Source organism: Mangifera indica, chromosome 16 (assembly GCF_011075055.1).
Source record: "Mangifera indica cultivar Alphonso chromosome 16, CATAS_Mindica_2.1, whole genome shotgun sequence".
NCBI classification, from domain to species: Eukaryota; Viridiplantae; Streptophyta; class Magnoliopsida; order Sapindales; family Anacardiaceae; genus Mangifera; species Mangifera indica.
In genome coordinates, this window is record NC_058152.1 from 12617926 (window position 1) to 12634070 (window position 16145).

Sequence of the window (16145 nt, forward strand, 5' to 3'; positions counted from 1 at the left end):
TGATTTTTGTTTCATTAGGGAATTGATAACTAATTAATTAGCTGAAAGTGAGATGGATATTTGTCACATAAGAGTGAGGAAACCATTTAGTTTCAGTGTGATTAGAACACTAATTAAGTTTGTACTATATTAGTTAGCCCATCATTGACAAGGTGATTAGTAGACAATCAATTCAATTAGGAGTAGTCGTTTTCAGTAGTGATGTTATATTTGCTTCATCATTTTAATTAAAAATTAATTGTTAGGTCATATACAAGACACAAGATATTCATGCAACCAATTTTGTTAAATGGTGCAGGGCGATTTAAGTGAGAGTAAAACGGTGCAGATCAAGATGTAAATAAAAAGATTTGAAAAGTGAACTGTAAGACTTTCGAGGATATTTTAAAAAAAGTACAATTTACCTTATAATATTTGATTATAGGACAGAAACGCATATTTTATAAGAAGAGAGGAATAAGGGATAAATTCTCTGCATATCCACCCACTAAAAGTTGCATACAAAGCTTGCATTTAATAACTACATAAATGGCTGGTGTGAAGACTGCACCGTAGGAAGTTACATTAACTCTTATCATCTTGGGGATAAAAACATATTCTTTGATCATTTGGTTGCTGAGCCAAAACAGGCTGGCCAGGAACTTGATAATCATAAGCGTTTGGACCAGTCTGAGGATATCTCTCAGGCATTCCTCTATATGTTGCCCTGTCAGAGAAAAAGTTACATTTCGCTGGTAAGTGCATTAGTCATTAAGTAAATCATAAACACATCAGAAAACAGCCAGAACATCCCTATCGAAAGCTGCCTTGCCACTGTGAGATTGAAATCCACAGTATCCTCAGTTTGCTCTTTGTTTCTTGCACTTCTTATCAGAAACCTGAAGAAGACAATCTTCAGGTTTCAATAGTACAGCAATTTGTGAATCACATAAAGTAGACGGTAAAATACAATGAATACTTCCATTAATGATAACGATAATACCAATAACAGCATAGCCTTATGCTATTTCTACATGTGACAAACTGAAAGACAAAAGATCATTTTCAATAGGTTATGAGTTGGGATCACTGTATAACCATTCTCTTAAAAAAAAAATAAATAAATAAAAATCCTAATCATGTGAAGTTTATTAATATGTGGAGTTATATACAAAATCTTGATAAACCAATTGAAACATATAGGACATCTTTCATGCTTAAAATATAAATTATATATTTGAAACAAAAGGGAAATAATTTAGAAATAACCATAGGCAACAATTAAAAGATACCTTACAACAATGTTTAGCATGTAAAACATCAAAAAAAAAAAAAATATCATTATTATAAATAAAAAGTTAAATAAACATAAGAAGTCATTGAAAAGAATCGAAAGAAGGCAAGTTAAAATCTCACTAAATAAATCAATTAAATTCAATGTTTGAGTCCAGTTACCATGTGGCAGAAATATTTAGGTGGCCACATTTTTTGAGGGCATAACTATGAGAAAGACGTTTATAAGTTACTAGCATGTGTTAAGGCCATAAAAACCACAGAAAACAGGGCTTCTGATCTGATTGAACAACCTTAGCCTCAAACTCTTTTGATTCAAATAAACGGCCAAAGGAAATGACCTCTCCTTAACAATCAGATCAATCCAACTCAGAAAGTTTTAAGTTCTTAACAATCTTGTAATGATACAACAACTCACAAAACGAAATCAATTAAATTATCGAGCCAGCCTTCTAGAAACTCTGCAAAAGATTCATTACTCTTAAAGCCAAACCATTATAAAAAATTATGATGTTTTTCATTTGCCTTACTTTAGGTTATATTTTAACTTAAAACTAGTGATCCCTATAATTGTTCCTTGCCAGGCATTGATTTTACTAGGCCTATTCATATAGCTACCAAATTCATTCATTGACTTATCCTCAAGACTTTAAAAATGGGTCAGATTCAGCAAATTCATGTACTAAAAATTTGGAATTTTGCAGAACGGAATCAAGACTAACAAGAACCAAAAACCAATCAAAACTACAAAATAAATAAATAATTAATAAGGCAATACAGAGTTTTATATATATGTATATCACATGCATTAATATGAGGTGTTTATGAAAAGGAAATCAGTTGTGAATCGAATTTAACTCAATGATAAATTAATCTATGAAAGAAAACCTTTTCTAAGACATACCTGCACAGAGGGGCTGAATGAGCAAAGACCATGTTTGCTATGGATATATATCATCGGGAACCATAGGATCCCCGCCAATATCCATCCCACCATTCCATAATGAGAATGAACACCACTGCTTGAACTCCTCTCAGCATACTGTCTCTTGTAAAAACATTGTACCCTAACAATTGCAGTCCAGATTGCATTTTACAGGCTTCATAAGTCAGGCTCGAATTTGGGATCCTTGTGAAAATAAACATCAACCCCCAGTTCCAGTCAATTGCATGACCAAAAATTTCTAGCATATTTTAACTCATTTACCTTGAAAGCTACACATTAGGTATTCAGTATATAGCATGAATCAGACATCTAATTATGTCAATAAATACCGAAGACTCTTTTCCTCCCCTTTTCACATGAAGATGGCAAAATGATAAAATTAAATTAAAAATAACCTGATGCCTGCCGCACTGCTCACAAGTAGCACAGGGGACTTAGGTAATAGTACTCCCAGTTTCAATAATGAGAGCAGATTGTTGAGGTGGTGTAACGATCTAGAGGTGTGTAGTATAATACCTTCAACACCAAATCACCACAAATTCAAACAAAAATTCACTTTGAAACAAGAGATTAAGGACAAATCAACATAAAGAGACAAAAAAAAATTCAAACCTGTTGAGAAGTAGATTGTTGTAGAGTTGCATACGAGTGTTAGGGTGCGAACTAGATGTGAATCTCTACAGGTGACAACGACAATTCGAAAAGCTGCCTCTCGAGATATGAGGAGGGAATTGGTAGAGCGCCAATACCATGGCGGGATGGGTGACACCATGCAAGAGATTTGCGGTCGGAGTGGCAGGAGTTGGTTGGAGGAGATATAAGAAGAGAAAAATGGCGGCGGCAGTGCGAGTGTGAGTAGGTGCCCAAGCCATTTCCTAGGAGGGCCAAGGCAATTCAAGTAAGAGTAAAATGGTGCGGATCAAGATGTAGAGAAAAGAATTTGAAGAGTGAGCTTTGAGACTTTTTGAGGATATTCTTTCGTTATTCCTTCAAGAGAGTGATAGATGTCAATTGTTAGTTTGAAGGGAATGGTGAAATGTTTAAGCAATAGATGATGGGGTTAAAAATTTAGACCAAAACACCAATCCCATCTAAGGTTTAGTTAATTGCCAATTTTTACCCACTAATTTTGAAAAATCTAAATCCACATGGTAAATTATTTATTATTCCTTTTTAATATAATAAAAAAAATATCTCATAAATTCCTATAATTTAAATTAAAAATTCATGCTATGTAATTATGAAATTAAATGTACAAAAATACCCCTCATATAAAAATTGTAATTCAAACATAATTAAAAATAATTTACCAATGTAATTTTTTGCTTTACCAAATTTAAGAATAAAATATTTCAACTTAATTACATTACATTTATTTGCATTATAGTTTCTTAAATGTATTCCAAATATTTTTAGTGGTAGAACCCATTTCAGTTTCACTCTTTGAAACTGAAATTCCTTATAGTGGTTGAACATTGCCTCGATAATTGAACAAAGAAATCCTTGGTTAAGAAGTATTTTTGTGATCTAATTTACATATGCTTTCAGTTCTAACATAAATTATATATTGAACACTCAAACAAAATGAAATACACAGTGAACTGATTGAGCATCATTACATATCAACAACTTCAACTTCCCTAAAACAACTCAAAAGAATGGTTCGATTTGTGGTTGCAGTTGTTGATATAGCATAAAGTTTGATCCCTTCTGCAAGCTTTTCATCTAACATAGGAAATAGTAGGGATTTAACAACTGATAGCTCACTTCTACCAATGTCTAACATAGGAAATAGTAGGGATTTAACAAATTCTGCTTTAGCAAACATAATATATAGTCTTTACAGTAAACGCAATAACATTCTATGACATGGATAGGATACCAAGACAGATAGAAGACTGTATGTAAAATGAAAGAATCACAATAGAGCCAGAATGTTGGAAGTCAATCATCACAAGGATGGTTATGGAAGGGAATGCAACAGACTTCAGACAAGTATAAGTACAGACAAAGCTATGCAGAATGCTACTAAAGACATGAAACACAGAAAACTATTGACAGTAACAACATCCACTAAAGCCATCTCCACAACTAACAACTTAAGGAAAATCAATTCTTCTGTAATTGATGATATTCGTACCAGAAAATATTTGCAGCACCTTGAACAACTTCAAAAGCAGATTTTGAAGATTTTGGACTTCATTGTTAATTTGAACTTTAAATAGTGCAGCAACGATATAACAATACAGCTCAACAAATAGAAGCATCAAGGGAATGGAACAAGTTGCAATCATCCGTGAAAATTTTAATTGACCACATGGGTAATTAGTATTTTTAACAAGACAATATACCGCCCAACCTTTTGTTTATGCAAAGAATCCATAGAACAAAAAAACGATAACAAAACCTCGTATGGACATTTATCTAAACCCCTAGGCAAATAAAATTCGTGACACAACAAAGAAGCCCCAGCAATAAACTTTAAAACTATCACAACCATATAGTGTATTGGTAAATATACAAATAAGCAAGACGGAACCCAACAGGATCATAATCATAAGAATGTGAAATAAATGTAGAACAAGTCCAGACATTATAATGAATGACTGCACACTAGAAGCGCAAATCCAAAAAAGGAAAGGAAAGAAAAGGAAGAGAACAGAAAGGATGATCTTTCAACCAATTTGTCTGTCAATTGAAAGGCTGCTAAATTGTATATCAATAAACAGAATATTCATTACAGCCATTCACTAAGCAGCAATGGAGATCGCACCAAAACAAAAGCATTGAAAAGGTAATAACTTAGCACATCAACGGGAGAGTTCATCTCAATCAAGAGAAAAAAAATCATACCAAACTCTGATGAAGACAAACAGTTCGATGCACTGACGATTTAAGACAAGTTATGGAGAGTTCACAGAGATTTCAAGTGTCAGAGAGAAGACGAGTTGAGAAGTTGAAGAGGAGACTGAGTAGACACGCCGGAGAGGAGACAAGTTTGAATGTCAGAGAGCCGACGACTTTGGAGTGCAGAGGAGATGATATATCTATTTTAGGGATTTTGACTTGGGAATGTATTTGGATTTTTCAAAATTAACGGCTGTGAATTTACATTTGACTAAACCTTGGGTAATATTAGGTGGTTTGGCAAAAAATTTATTAAGGACATATAAAAATTTAGGCCAAAAAATATTTTCCACTCAAGTTCTAATATAAAGACAAATATATATTTGTAAGATTTGAAAAACTCAAATACTTATCTATTTATTAATTTTTGTTAAAATTTTCAGTCAGAGATAAGGTAAAATCATCGTTTTACTAATAATATTAAAAATATATAAAATTCATTATATTTTCCTCCTTGGATTTTAAAAACTAACAATTTCACTCTTATTTAAAGTTTTCTAATTTTCAAAAGTAATATCCCCCCCAACCCAATGAAGCTTTCATCCCATGAAACGTCAGCTGCTAGATCTTCATCTTTTTGATGAGCAAAAGACTTGATGAATCATCACTTCGTTTGGAATTGACAAAGATACATTTTAAATAAATATTTTTAAATGTGTCATCATATGATTGAGTAATTTTGAATTAAAGATAAAATAATACTTAATTATGTGATTACATATATAAATTTATACCCATTTGAGTATTTAAATGAATACCCCTAATATTATGTAAATAATTTTTATCACCCAAGGTTTATTGCGCAAACACTTTTTTAATCCTAATTAGCATAAAAAACATTTGCGCTAAAATAACAATATTCTATCATACTCAAAAATTTTAAACATAAAAACTTAAACTCTAAATATGTTTAAATATTTAAAGAAATAATATGTTTATCATATAATTTAAATATTTGAGTGTTATTTTTAATTTTTTGTTAATATAGTGTTGTATAATATTTTGAAAAATAAAATAGGTGGGATAAAATGATAATTTCACTTTTTAATTATGTTGTTTCAATAAAAAAGTTTAATTTTGGGTGAGAAAATACTATCTATGTCTAATTTTGGTTGGAGAAATGTTATTTATGTCAATTTTGGGTGAAGAAGTGTTTTACAGCCAAGCATGGGTGGGAAAAGTCATTCACTCACAAATAAATTCTCTGCACATTCACTAAGGTTGCATAAAAATCTTGATAATCATAAGAGTTCGGACCAGGCAGAGGATATCTCTCAGGCATTCCTCCATATGCTGCCCTGTCAAAGAAAATGTTGAGTTTTGCTCGCAAGTGCACGACACATCAGAAAACAGGCAGAACAAGCCTACGAGGAGCTGCCTTGCCACTGTGAAAAAGAAATCCATGGTATCCGTAGTTTGCTCTTTGTTTCTTGGAGTGTTGACGTCTACCAAAATCTCCACCCCTTTTCTTATCAGATTTTGACCTCTCCAGTTGTTCAATACTTTTCTGAAGTGGATCAAGAGGATAGTCAGGTTCAAGCCTGTACTCTTGGACACAACTAACTACAGCTTTCAAAGCAGCAAGTTCCTGTGCATTTACATCAATCTGTATTGAAAAGAAATTTCTCATTTAGCATTTAGTTACAAAGGAATTTCCAAGCATCACTCACTCATTATGCTTTAGTATGAAAATTAACCGGTGCACTAGTATCTCCACCCGAACTCACACCCTTTCCCTGTGAGTTACTCCTTCAATTCTTTAAGTATGTCTTCAAGAAGTGAACAGGGGGAAAGCTTTCAGTAAGATGGAAGGCATGAATGAAATGTACGGCATCAATTTGTTTCCTGCTGTTAACCGAGGACTCAACAAAACCTGTACAGAGAGTGAGGCTTGATGATTAGCAAATTTCACATCAAATTATCTCTCCAAGTTATGCCAAGCAGCAATGGATATAACACCTAATTAATTACTAGTTAATAGCAAGCTTACAGCAGTATCGAAGAGCAACCAATACCCTTTCATAGCCTAGAGAACCAAATAGCAGCAAAACATATCTGTAACCATACAACACCTAATTAAGTAGTAGTTAGTAACATAATCCAATTCCAGGCAAGCAAATCCAGAGAATATTAAAATGACAGTCAAGGGAATTTGTGTCCACACGCTTAGTTGCCAGTCTGAGATAAAGCCAACCTGAAAACACACTGAATAACATTTAAAAAAAGAGGCACTTCAACATTCTGTAATAGAGAACTACAGAGCATAGACCACGAATGTAAATTGCAGAAAGTTAGCCAGATACTTCAGAAGGCAACATGAAGTAATCTTTACCTTGAAACTATTAAACTACCATGGAGTAAGCCACATCATCTATAAAGAATTTCCAAGATTAGGCATATCGTGAAGATTAGGCAAACAAGAAGCCCTAGAAATGGAGTAAATTTCCTCTGGAAGCAGCACCTGCTTTAGTAAATTTGCACAACCATCAGCCATCCCTTTACCACACGAGAAAGGGACATGGGGACATAAAGGGGATCTTATCAACATGTTCTGACCTAATATTATAAGTTCAGGGATTTTGTACTTACATTACCTTTTCTATAACAACATTTCAACCTTCAAGTTTCAATCGCTTATGAGGTCTTTCATCATTTTTATCCACTCTTGGATCTTTTCTCCAATCATCATTTTTGTGATACAATAAAGTCACTCCACATTTTTTCACTGGGCTTCGAACCATACCATTCTTAGTTGCTTGTTCAACGAAGAACTCAACACCACCCTGGCTATTCAAATTGTGTGGAGGAAATTCCTTGTACATCGTAATGTAATTAAAACGTATGCATACATGATCTGATTCAATAATGTCCTCACCTTCAAGAAACTCAACCCCAATGCTTGATGACTTAATTAAATAACAAGAGATAATCTTCTTTCCATTAACAATCAGGTGAAATCCAACATTGAAAATTGTAAGTTTTTGATAGTCTTGTGATACAACAACACATAAAGCGAAACCAATTAAGTTATCTTTGACCCAACCTCTTGGAAACTTTATAAAGGATCCATCACTTTTTAAGTCAAACCAACTTGGAATTTCGCATTCTGGGTAATGAATGTACGCCGATTGCCAAAAAGGAACGAAATTCTGCATGTACATCAATAGTCCATTTAATATTATATATTTTAATAATATGTCGTAAGAAACTCTATATTCATAAAGCAGCAATCTAAGTAAGATTTTCAGATAGAAAATATTTTGATTAAAGAATTATCAACTTTGTCTTAGATTAAGACTATATAGTATTTCATTATATCAAATAAAAATAATTAAATATATTAATTATTTAGTTAACAATACTAAATTTATATATATAAGAATATTATATAATAAGAAAGCTATATTTTAGATGTAATTCTGTATAATATAATTTAAAGGTAAGATATGATGAGAATAGTAAATTTAATAGTATGTTGAGAGTAAAAGTGTGAGAATTACAAATTGGTGGATCTGTTTATAATTGTGAAGAATATCATGGTGTTAGAATAGTTTTCATAAATTGATGGACATGTCTTATGTTTCTCAAAACAAATGGTGGGTTTTGGTTAATAATGTAAAATGGTAAGTTTCAAAAAATAGGTCGTTCTATAATAAAGAATAGAGAATTACGAAAAATGTAGAAGTTTCACTTAGGCCTTCAATTCCTTTTCCTATTTTTGATTTTTTGTTTTCTCTTTCATCAAAACCTGCATTCTTCTTTCATCAAATTTGTTCAATGTTTGTTCTGGATAGTTTAATTCAATATAATCTTTAATTAATCATTAATTCAAAATCACTCTATTACAAGACGACAAATTATCTATGTGTCTAATAGTATACTCAATACTGAGCATATATAATTTTATTGTTTCGTAATTACCCTTGTAAATACTTCTCCCTTAAAATTTCTATATACACAAGAAGCTAATTAATCTTTTCTTGAGATTATATTGAATTAAATTGTTCACTAGTTTCATAACTCAATATCATTACGTGTGTGTTGTCTCAAAAATTCCATCAAGATGATGAAAATAAAGGAAGTTATGTTTAAGGGGAGATGTTGAGAATCAAAGTGTGAGAAGTGCAAAGTGATGGATTAGATTGTAATGGTACTTAATTGTTAGAATTGCAAAGTGGTGTATCTAATTGTATTGAAATCAAAACAGTGAGTTTTATTCAAAACTCATTATTTCATTATAGCAATCAAATCTTGTATATAAATCCTAGTTGTTGCATACTTAGATGTTGATGATTAATAAAAAAAAAAAAAAATTCTCTCTTTTTATCTTTTCTCACTTAGCCTACTTGATTTTACATAGTAAAATTATAAACTCCCTTTAAATTATTAAGTATTATTATTATGAAATTTGAATTTAATATACATATAAAATAGTCCTACCTTATCGTTTTTAATTTAATACAACTTTAAAAACATAGTGCAATCCAATACAACGTGCCAAATGCACCCAAAAAATCTCAAATAGGCAAGACACTACAAGGGTAAGGATATTTGTTAAGTTTATATAAATTAAAATTTTAATAGACATGTCTATTACTTTTAAAATGAAATATGTGAAGAATATTGTGGTGTTAAAATAGTTTTCATAAATTGATGGGCATGTCTTATGTTTCTCAAAACAAATTGTAGTTTTTGGTGAATAACGTAAAATGGTGATTTTCAACAAAATAGATCGTCCCATAATAAATGATAGAGAGTTATCAAAGAAGTAAAAGTTTAACCTAAGCTTTCAATTCCGTTTCCTATTCTTAATTTTTTGTTTTCTTATTCATCAAAACTTGCATTATTTTTTAACAATAAAACTATATGTACCCACTTTGGGTACATAAATATATACACATTTATATGTGTCATCATGTGATTGGATGATTTTGAATTAAGAATAAAATAATAACCAATCATATAATGACACATATGAGTGTGTATATATTTATGTACCCAAAATGGGTACACATAATATTGCTCATTTTTTAATCAAATTTGTTCAATGTTTGTTCTAGATAGTTTAATTTAATATAATCTTTAATTAATTTTTAATTCAAAATCACTTTATCACAAGGGTAGGACTATTTGTTAAGTTTATATAAATTAAAATTTTAATCCACATGTCTTTTACTTTTAAAATGAAATATGTATACTCATATTTAATTTTTAAGTCTTTTGAATGGGATATTAAAAGTTATAAAGTTTCAAGATTCAAAATTTATAAAAAATGAATTGACATCATAAGAAAACACAAAAAGTGAGAGAGATCGACTTACTTTACGGTGATAGAATTGTCGAGAGAAATAGTCTGCTGCACTTCTTTCAAGATTCAAGAGCGCATCTGTCATCTCTAATTTTAATTTGAAACAATTAGAGAAGTTGATGCACTCAAAAAAAGAATCCATACATAGGAATGTAGCTGGTAAACTTGATATTGATTCAAGAGATTCGCAATTCCTTGCATTAATATACTGTAAACTGCTTGGAAGCTTTGGTAAGTATTTAAGCTTCGGGCAAAGGTATAAATAAAGCTCTTGCAGGTTAGAGAGGTCTTTGATGCTCTCTGGTAGCGTCTTGAAATTGTTTTGATTAAGACGTAAGCACTTCAGTGAGAGTAATTCGCCAATATTGTCGGGTAACACCTCGGTGCAACAATCAGTCAGACATAGCTCTGTCATTCTTTGGAAGACAGATAAATCGAAGAGTGGGATACCCAGTCGCTCTTGTATCTTACATATTGTCAAAGATAATGTCTCCAGGTTGATCAAACTTGTCATAAATGTTGGTATTTTTGCAAAAGAAATTTCCTCCAATTCCAATACCTCCAGACTTTGTAAATTTCCCATCCCTTTAGGCAATCTGTCAAGTTTGGAACAACCCGAGAGATAAAGACATTTAAGAGATTTCAACTCACGAATGTTATCTGATAATCTCTCAAGCCTTGAACATTTTCTAAGACTCAATTTTACTAGTCTAAATAAATGTCGTATTGATGGGAATTCTTTAATAGCAGTTCCATCTAGATATAACTCTTCAACTGCATCAGGGAGATGTTGAACTGTTTCAAGATTTGAGCAATTGGAGAGATTAACTTCTCGAAGAGATTGGCAATTATCACTAATTGAAAGATTTTTCAAGCTTTTGCATCCTTGCAGATTCAAGATAACAAGTTTATGAAGATTTTGGATAGATAAAAAACTATCAAGCAAAATTGTACAATCTTTAAGATTTAAGCTCTCAAGATTTGGCATAAGTAGCAAATCTGGTATTCTGTGTAGATACGTAGAGTGACTGAGATCAATATATTTCAAATTAACAAGAACCTGTCAAAAAAAGAAAAAAAAATTAAATTAAATGAAGTAAAGCTAGAAACATAACTAACTTACAAAAAATTACAATTTAAAGCATACACAAAAAAAAAAAAAGCAATATAAAAGTTAACAAATACCTGGTTACTAGTCCAAAGTTTTTCAACTTTGCTATTAGGCATGTAAAGTGCAACAAGGTTCTTTGGATTAAAATTTGGTGGCAATGATTTGTCAGGATATCCATGAAAGCAAAAATGCCTTATCTCATAGAAATCAAACTTAAGTTTCTCAAAACCATGCACCTTTCCAGCATTGGAGTTTTCTCTTTTCAACCATCTCAAGATACGGTGCAATGCAAAGGAATCAGATTCAGGCACCTTCTTTCCATGTTCAGACCCATAAAACTTCAAGAATCTCAGGTTTTGCATGTTGTTAAAAGCTTTAGGATTTAAATGCAGCTCTTCTACTTTAGACATATCCAAGCATATGCTTCGAACTACCCTAGTTCCCTGGTAATCACAAGCATATTGGTGAAAAGTCAATTTGAAATTACTTAATTACATCAATTCTTAAGTAATTTACTCTCAAATATGTTTCTTTTCAGAATATGTAAATAAAAATAATAATAGATGTGTCATTACTATCCTATACCAAATAATTTAATTCCCAATGATAATTAAAAATAAATATTCTGCTAACAAATATTTTATTATAATTTATGTATAAAATAGAAATAAAAAATTAGTGTTTTGACTCTTACCGTATTATTCTTCAATACTGAAAATATATCCTCATGATCCCACAACCGACTACGTTTGTCAGGATTATAAATTGATTCTTGTCGAACAATTTCTCTACCCATTTCTTCAAGTAAATCATGCATTATTATGGTGTCAGATGATGTAGTTATGAGACACCTTTCAATGAGAACATTTATATAAATATGAGCGTCTAAGTCACGAGTATTCAAGATTGCTTCTACAAGATCTCTTTTATACCCTTTAAAGTAACATACAATATCCAAAAATACACACTTATGTTTATCATCTAGTCCTTCGTAGCTTATTTTTAATACCTTTTGGACATCCCCATGAGGACTTGTTTTCAAGTTTTGTAGTGTACTTTTCCATTCTCTCTCCGTCCTCTCGAATAGAAAGGAACCTAAGACTTCAAGAGCTAATGGAAGACCTTTAGCATAATCTACTACTTTAGATGATAGCTCGATATAATATTCTGTTGGAGAGTTTCCTTTAAGGGCATGTAGGTCAAAAAGTTGAAAAGCATTATGAGAAGATAACTTTGTCATCTCATGAATGTAATGCACTTTACAATTTTTTAGCACATGTTTATCCCTTGTCGTTATGATGATTCGACTTTCTGAATCCAAGTTGTCAAAAACTCCCATTAAACATTTTATTTGTTCTAAATTCGTTATATCATCAAACACAATGAGAATTTTTTTTCTACTAATAAGACTTCTTCTTGTGAAGGTAAATCTATGATTGGGATGTTCATCCCCTAAAACTGCAGAACTCAATTTTTGGCATAATTCATCTAATCCCCCGTTTTTCTCTGATTCTTCTCTAATATTCCGAATGAAGTAAAATTCTTCAAACTGTTTAGAGATTTTTTTAAATATAGCATCAGCAAGAGTAGTTTTTCCTATGCCCCCGATGCCCCAAATTCCTAGCTTGCAAACACCCTTTGAACATAATAAATTTTCAATCTCTTCAATTGATGGCTCTAGTCCAACTAGGTTCTTGGAAGGAATAATTGAGGAGTTGTAATCCAATTTCTTCCATACATCATTGACAATATCCTTTACCAGTGTTGCCTCGGTCCTAAAAATTAAAAATTAAATAATATGATACTAAAATTAAATGATTAAAAACCAAATAAAGAAATATAACATAATTTTAATTTTTTCTTGTTTCTTTTGACTGTTAATTGAATAAAAATTTTTAAAATGTAAGATTGGCATGATGAAGAACCACGTCATAACATGAACTCAAGTTCATTTCTCAGTGGCACAAAATTTTGGATTCAACTATAATTTGATCATCACTTTCCATGTTCTAAAAACTTGGAAAACTTATCAATGCTAAAATTCAATTCAATTCTCAAAAAAAATGAAATAATATATCATATTTATATAGTAATTAGCTGTCATCCCAAAAAGTAAAACTGACAGTTCGTATTAATGGATAGTGTTTATATTAAGTCTTTCCGTGTTTTGGGCTAAAAGACACACAACAGGAACCCAACCCAAATTAGCATAGTATAAACTACAATGTCAAACTTCCCATTGATTATTGTTTTATCCATCTGAATCTGTCTCCAGTAAATCTGGAAAAGATAATAAAAATAGAAAATATATGGAACTGCTGTGTGTAAGATTATTTCATAAAAATTGGTAATTTGTAGCTTCAAAGTACTTACCAAAAAAAAAAAGATTATTGCATAGAAACATTGATAAAAAAATTTACAGTTACCCATATTTCTTTGAATGATAACCAGATATGCCGGCTGCATCCCTCAAAGTAGTCCTCCATCTCGTCAACATCTCTGAATCAACCATAGCATGCTTTTCAAGCTCTGCAAATGCTTTCCCAAAATCTCCAGTTTGATTCCTGACATCAGATGGATCTACGTCATAGAAGACTGGTATTACGATCTGATCATACGTGTTCTTACAATTAACAATCTCCTCAAGTTCTTTGAGACACCATCTGGAGGAAGCATAGCCTTTAGAGAAAATAATAACCGAGATCTTTGAATGTTCAATTGCCTTCATAAGAGCGTCAGAAATTTCTTCTCCTCTATTAAGCTTATCATCAATGAAAGTTTTAATTTTTTTCTGACAAAAGGCTTCATATAGATGGCTGGTGATGTTTGTTCGGGTGTCCTCACCACGGAAACTAAGGAAAACCTCATACTCTATTTTAGGAGTAATGGAAGAAGAAGAGGAGGAAGCCATTAACTGCTGCAAGTGATGAGAGGTACTTCGCATAAACAAGGCAGGCTAAACTAAAACATCAGCGAATTGAGTAATTGAATTATATTCCACAATATCTAAGTCTTTTTTATCTCTTTTCCGGGAAGATGGCCCGCCTTTTTCTTCTTTGCTTTATTTCGGTTTCCGGGAACATGCCCTGTCTTTCGTCTTTTTGACTTGGACTTTTAGGCCCGTGAACATTACGCTGCCCTTTGATTTCAAGCAAGTTGCCTTGCCTTTTTCCTTTTAACTGTTTTTCCTCCAATATCCCACCCAAGTTTTAAAGAAATGACAAATTTTTATCCATAAGTTTTAAAAAGCATAAATTCTCACTCATCATTCACTTTTATTAATAATCTGTTAAGTTTTCTTTAAAATGATTATTTCATCTTTTTATTAAAATTACAAAATTGTTATTAACACTTACTATAAATGTAAAACTACAAATATATTGTTAGCAATTTAAAAAGTTATCACTTAAACTCTTACAAAATCTTAAAATTTTAATTAATTTTAAAATATTATATTTTCATTTTTTGAAACTATTTAATGGTATATTAAAGTTTTAAAATTTCAAAAACATGCTTGAACTTTTTTCAATTTTTTTAAAAGAAAAAACCTTAAAATTTTTATTAAGAACTCTAATATCTTAATAAATTACAATGTATCTCATAAACTTATTAAAAGGGAAAATAGAAAAAATAAGAGGGGAAGTTGAAAATAGAGAGAATAGGAGGAAAAAATTTATATATATATATATATATATATATATATATATATATATATATATATATATATATATATATATATATATATATATATATATATATATATATATATATATATATATATATATATATATATATAGTGATCTTATTACTCTTTCACTTGACGTAATTCTTCAATAGAAGTAGATATTAAGTGAAAATTCAACTTTTTGTAATTTAAAATGTGAAAATATATCATTTTAACAAACTTTAGGTGAAAATTTATTGTCTATATTCATATATTCATAGCTCATCATATTCTTAGAATCTTTTGCGAATTCAAACTAGAAGAATTCAACAATTTCCTGTTTGATCTAATGAATATGTTTGTTAAATTAGAAAATTAGTAAGGATAACACTTTTTTTTGTTTTTATTAAAATAATTAAACTTGTTATCCCAAAAATAATATTACAAAAGTTATATTTAAGTTAATAATTAGAAATTTTGGATAATCAAAATTTTTTATTAAATGACTCCTTAAAAAAGTATAATTCATGTTAATTGAGGTACAATCAAGTTTACAAAATTAGTAATTTTTTTTTTCTTTCATTCTTCTTTTATCTTCTTATCTTTGTGAAAATACTATTCTCTCATATATCAAATAGAATATTTTTATCAATACGAGTGATCATGTTTACTCATTTTAAAAGATACTTATTTAAAGAATTTATGAATACATGGATTTTGAATTGAATTTACATACAATATATAGTCATTCTCCAATCAATTATAATAGCTAAATCTTTATTAACATACATCGGTATTTCATGATTAAATATCTTTTTATAATCTAAAAACACAGGATCTTGTAAAACACACAATTTTATTTAACAATATATAGAGTACGAAGATAGTTATCTTGTAAAATTTATGTGACAACATTATATGAATACCTCAAAAACAT

General features: G+C 30.6%; 4 protein-coding genes across 7 annotated transcripts in view; all 4 read right to left on the reverse strand.

The window, feature by feature from the left end:
- LOC123199382 (transcription factor TGA1-like) overlaps nucleotides 1-16145 on the reverse strand; it is a 108916-nt gene that overhangs the window by 53843 nt on the left and 38928 nt on the right. The gene's annotated exons all lie outside the window — the stretch shown is intronic.
- LOC123199380 lies at nucleotides 419-5272 on the reverse strand. 3 transcript variants are annotated; one of them, XM_044614353.1, is made up of 5 exons: nucleotides 5072-5272; nucleotides 2831-3205; nucleotides 2614-2734; nucleotides 2177-2339; nucleotides 419-706 (listed from the first exon to the last, which is right to left on the reverse strand). In XM_044614353.1, the coding sequence occupies exons 2-5, from the start codon at nucleotides 2988-2990 to the stop codon at nucleotides 695-697; spliced, it is 456 nt and encodes a 151-aa protein (XP_044470288.1). In that variant the 5' UTR covers nucleotides 2991-3205; nucleotides 5072-5272; the 3' UTR covers nucleotides 419-694. The 3 variants fall into 3 exon arrangements, with proteins under 3 accessions (XP_044470288.1, XP_044470287.1, XP_044470286.1); XM_044614352.1 differs by having other exon boundaries at nucleotides 419-878; nucleotides 2831-3093; nucleotides 5072-5271; XM_044614351.1 differs by having other exon boundaries at nucleotides 419-878; nucleotides 5072-5271.
- LOC123199378 (disease resistance-like protein DSC1) lies at nucleotides 6294-14599 on the reverse strand. Its single transcript, XM_044614350.1, has 7 exons — nucleotides 13971-14599; nucleotides 11619-11987; nucleotides 10447-11493; nucleotides 7720-8274; nucleotides 7116-7180; nucleotides 6796-6998; nucleotides 6294-6713 (listed from the first exon to the last, which is right to left on the reverse strand). Exons 1-4 carry the CDS (start codon nucleotides 14028-14030, stop codon nucleotides 7738-7740), a joined length of 2013 nt encoding a protein of 670 aa, XP_044470285.1. The 5' UTR covers nucleotides 14031-14599; the 3' UTR covers nucleotides 6294-6713; nucleotides 6796-6998; nucleotides 7116-7180; nucleotides 7720-7737.
- Nucleotides 7188-16145, reverse strand: part of LOC123199375 (disease resistance protein RPP2B-like) — a 39581-nt gene continuing 30623 nt past the window's right edge. Inside the window, exons 6-7 of one of the 2 annotated variants that reach the window (XR_006498343.1) lie at nucleotides 7458-7586; nucleotides 7188-7319 (exon numbers count right to left, since the gene is read on the reverse strand). The gene's annotated coding sequence lies outside the window, so the exon portion shown is untranslated. Of the gene's footprint in view, nucleotides 7587-16145 lie in introns of both variants that reach the window. The other variant, XM_044614346.1, reaches the window with a different exon arrangement.

Coding starts and splice junctions, on each gene's coding strand:
- LOC123199380 (XM_044614352.1), bottom strand. CDS start 2,990: ATGGTGTCACCCATCCCGCCATGGTATTGGCGCTCTACCAATTCCCTC. Junction 2,735..2,830: donor AACAATCTACTTCTCAACAG/GTTTGAATTTTT, acceptor TTGGTGTTGAAG/GTATTATACTACACACCTCT. Junction 2,340..2,613: donor AGCAGTGCGGCAGGCATCAG/GTTATTTTTAAT, acceptor TGCAATTGTTAG/GGTACAATGTTTTTACAAGA.
- LOC123199378 (XM_044614350.1), bottom strand. CDS start 14,030: ATGGAGGACTACTTTGAGGGATGCAGCCGGCATATCTGGTTATCATTC. Junction 11,988..13,970: donor TATCATTCAAAGAAATATGG/GTAACTGTAAAT, acceptor TGTGATTACCAG/GGAACTAGGGTAGTTCGAAG. Junction 11,494..11,618: donor AACTTTGGACTAGTAACCAG/GTATTTGTTAAC, acceptor TTTTTTTGACAG/GTTCTTGTTAATTTGAAATA.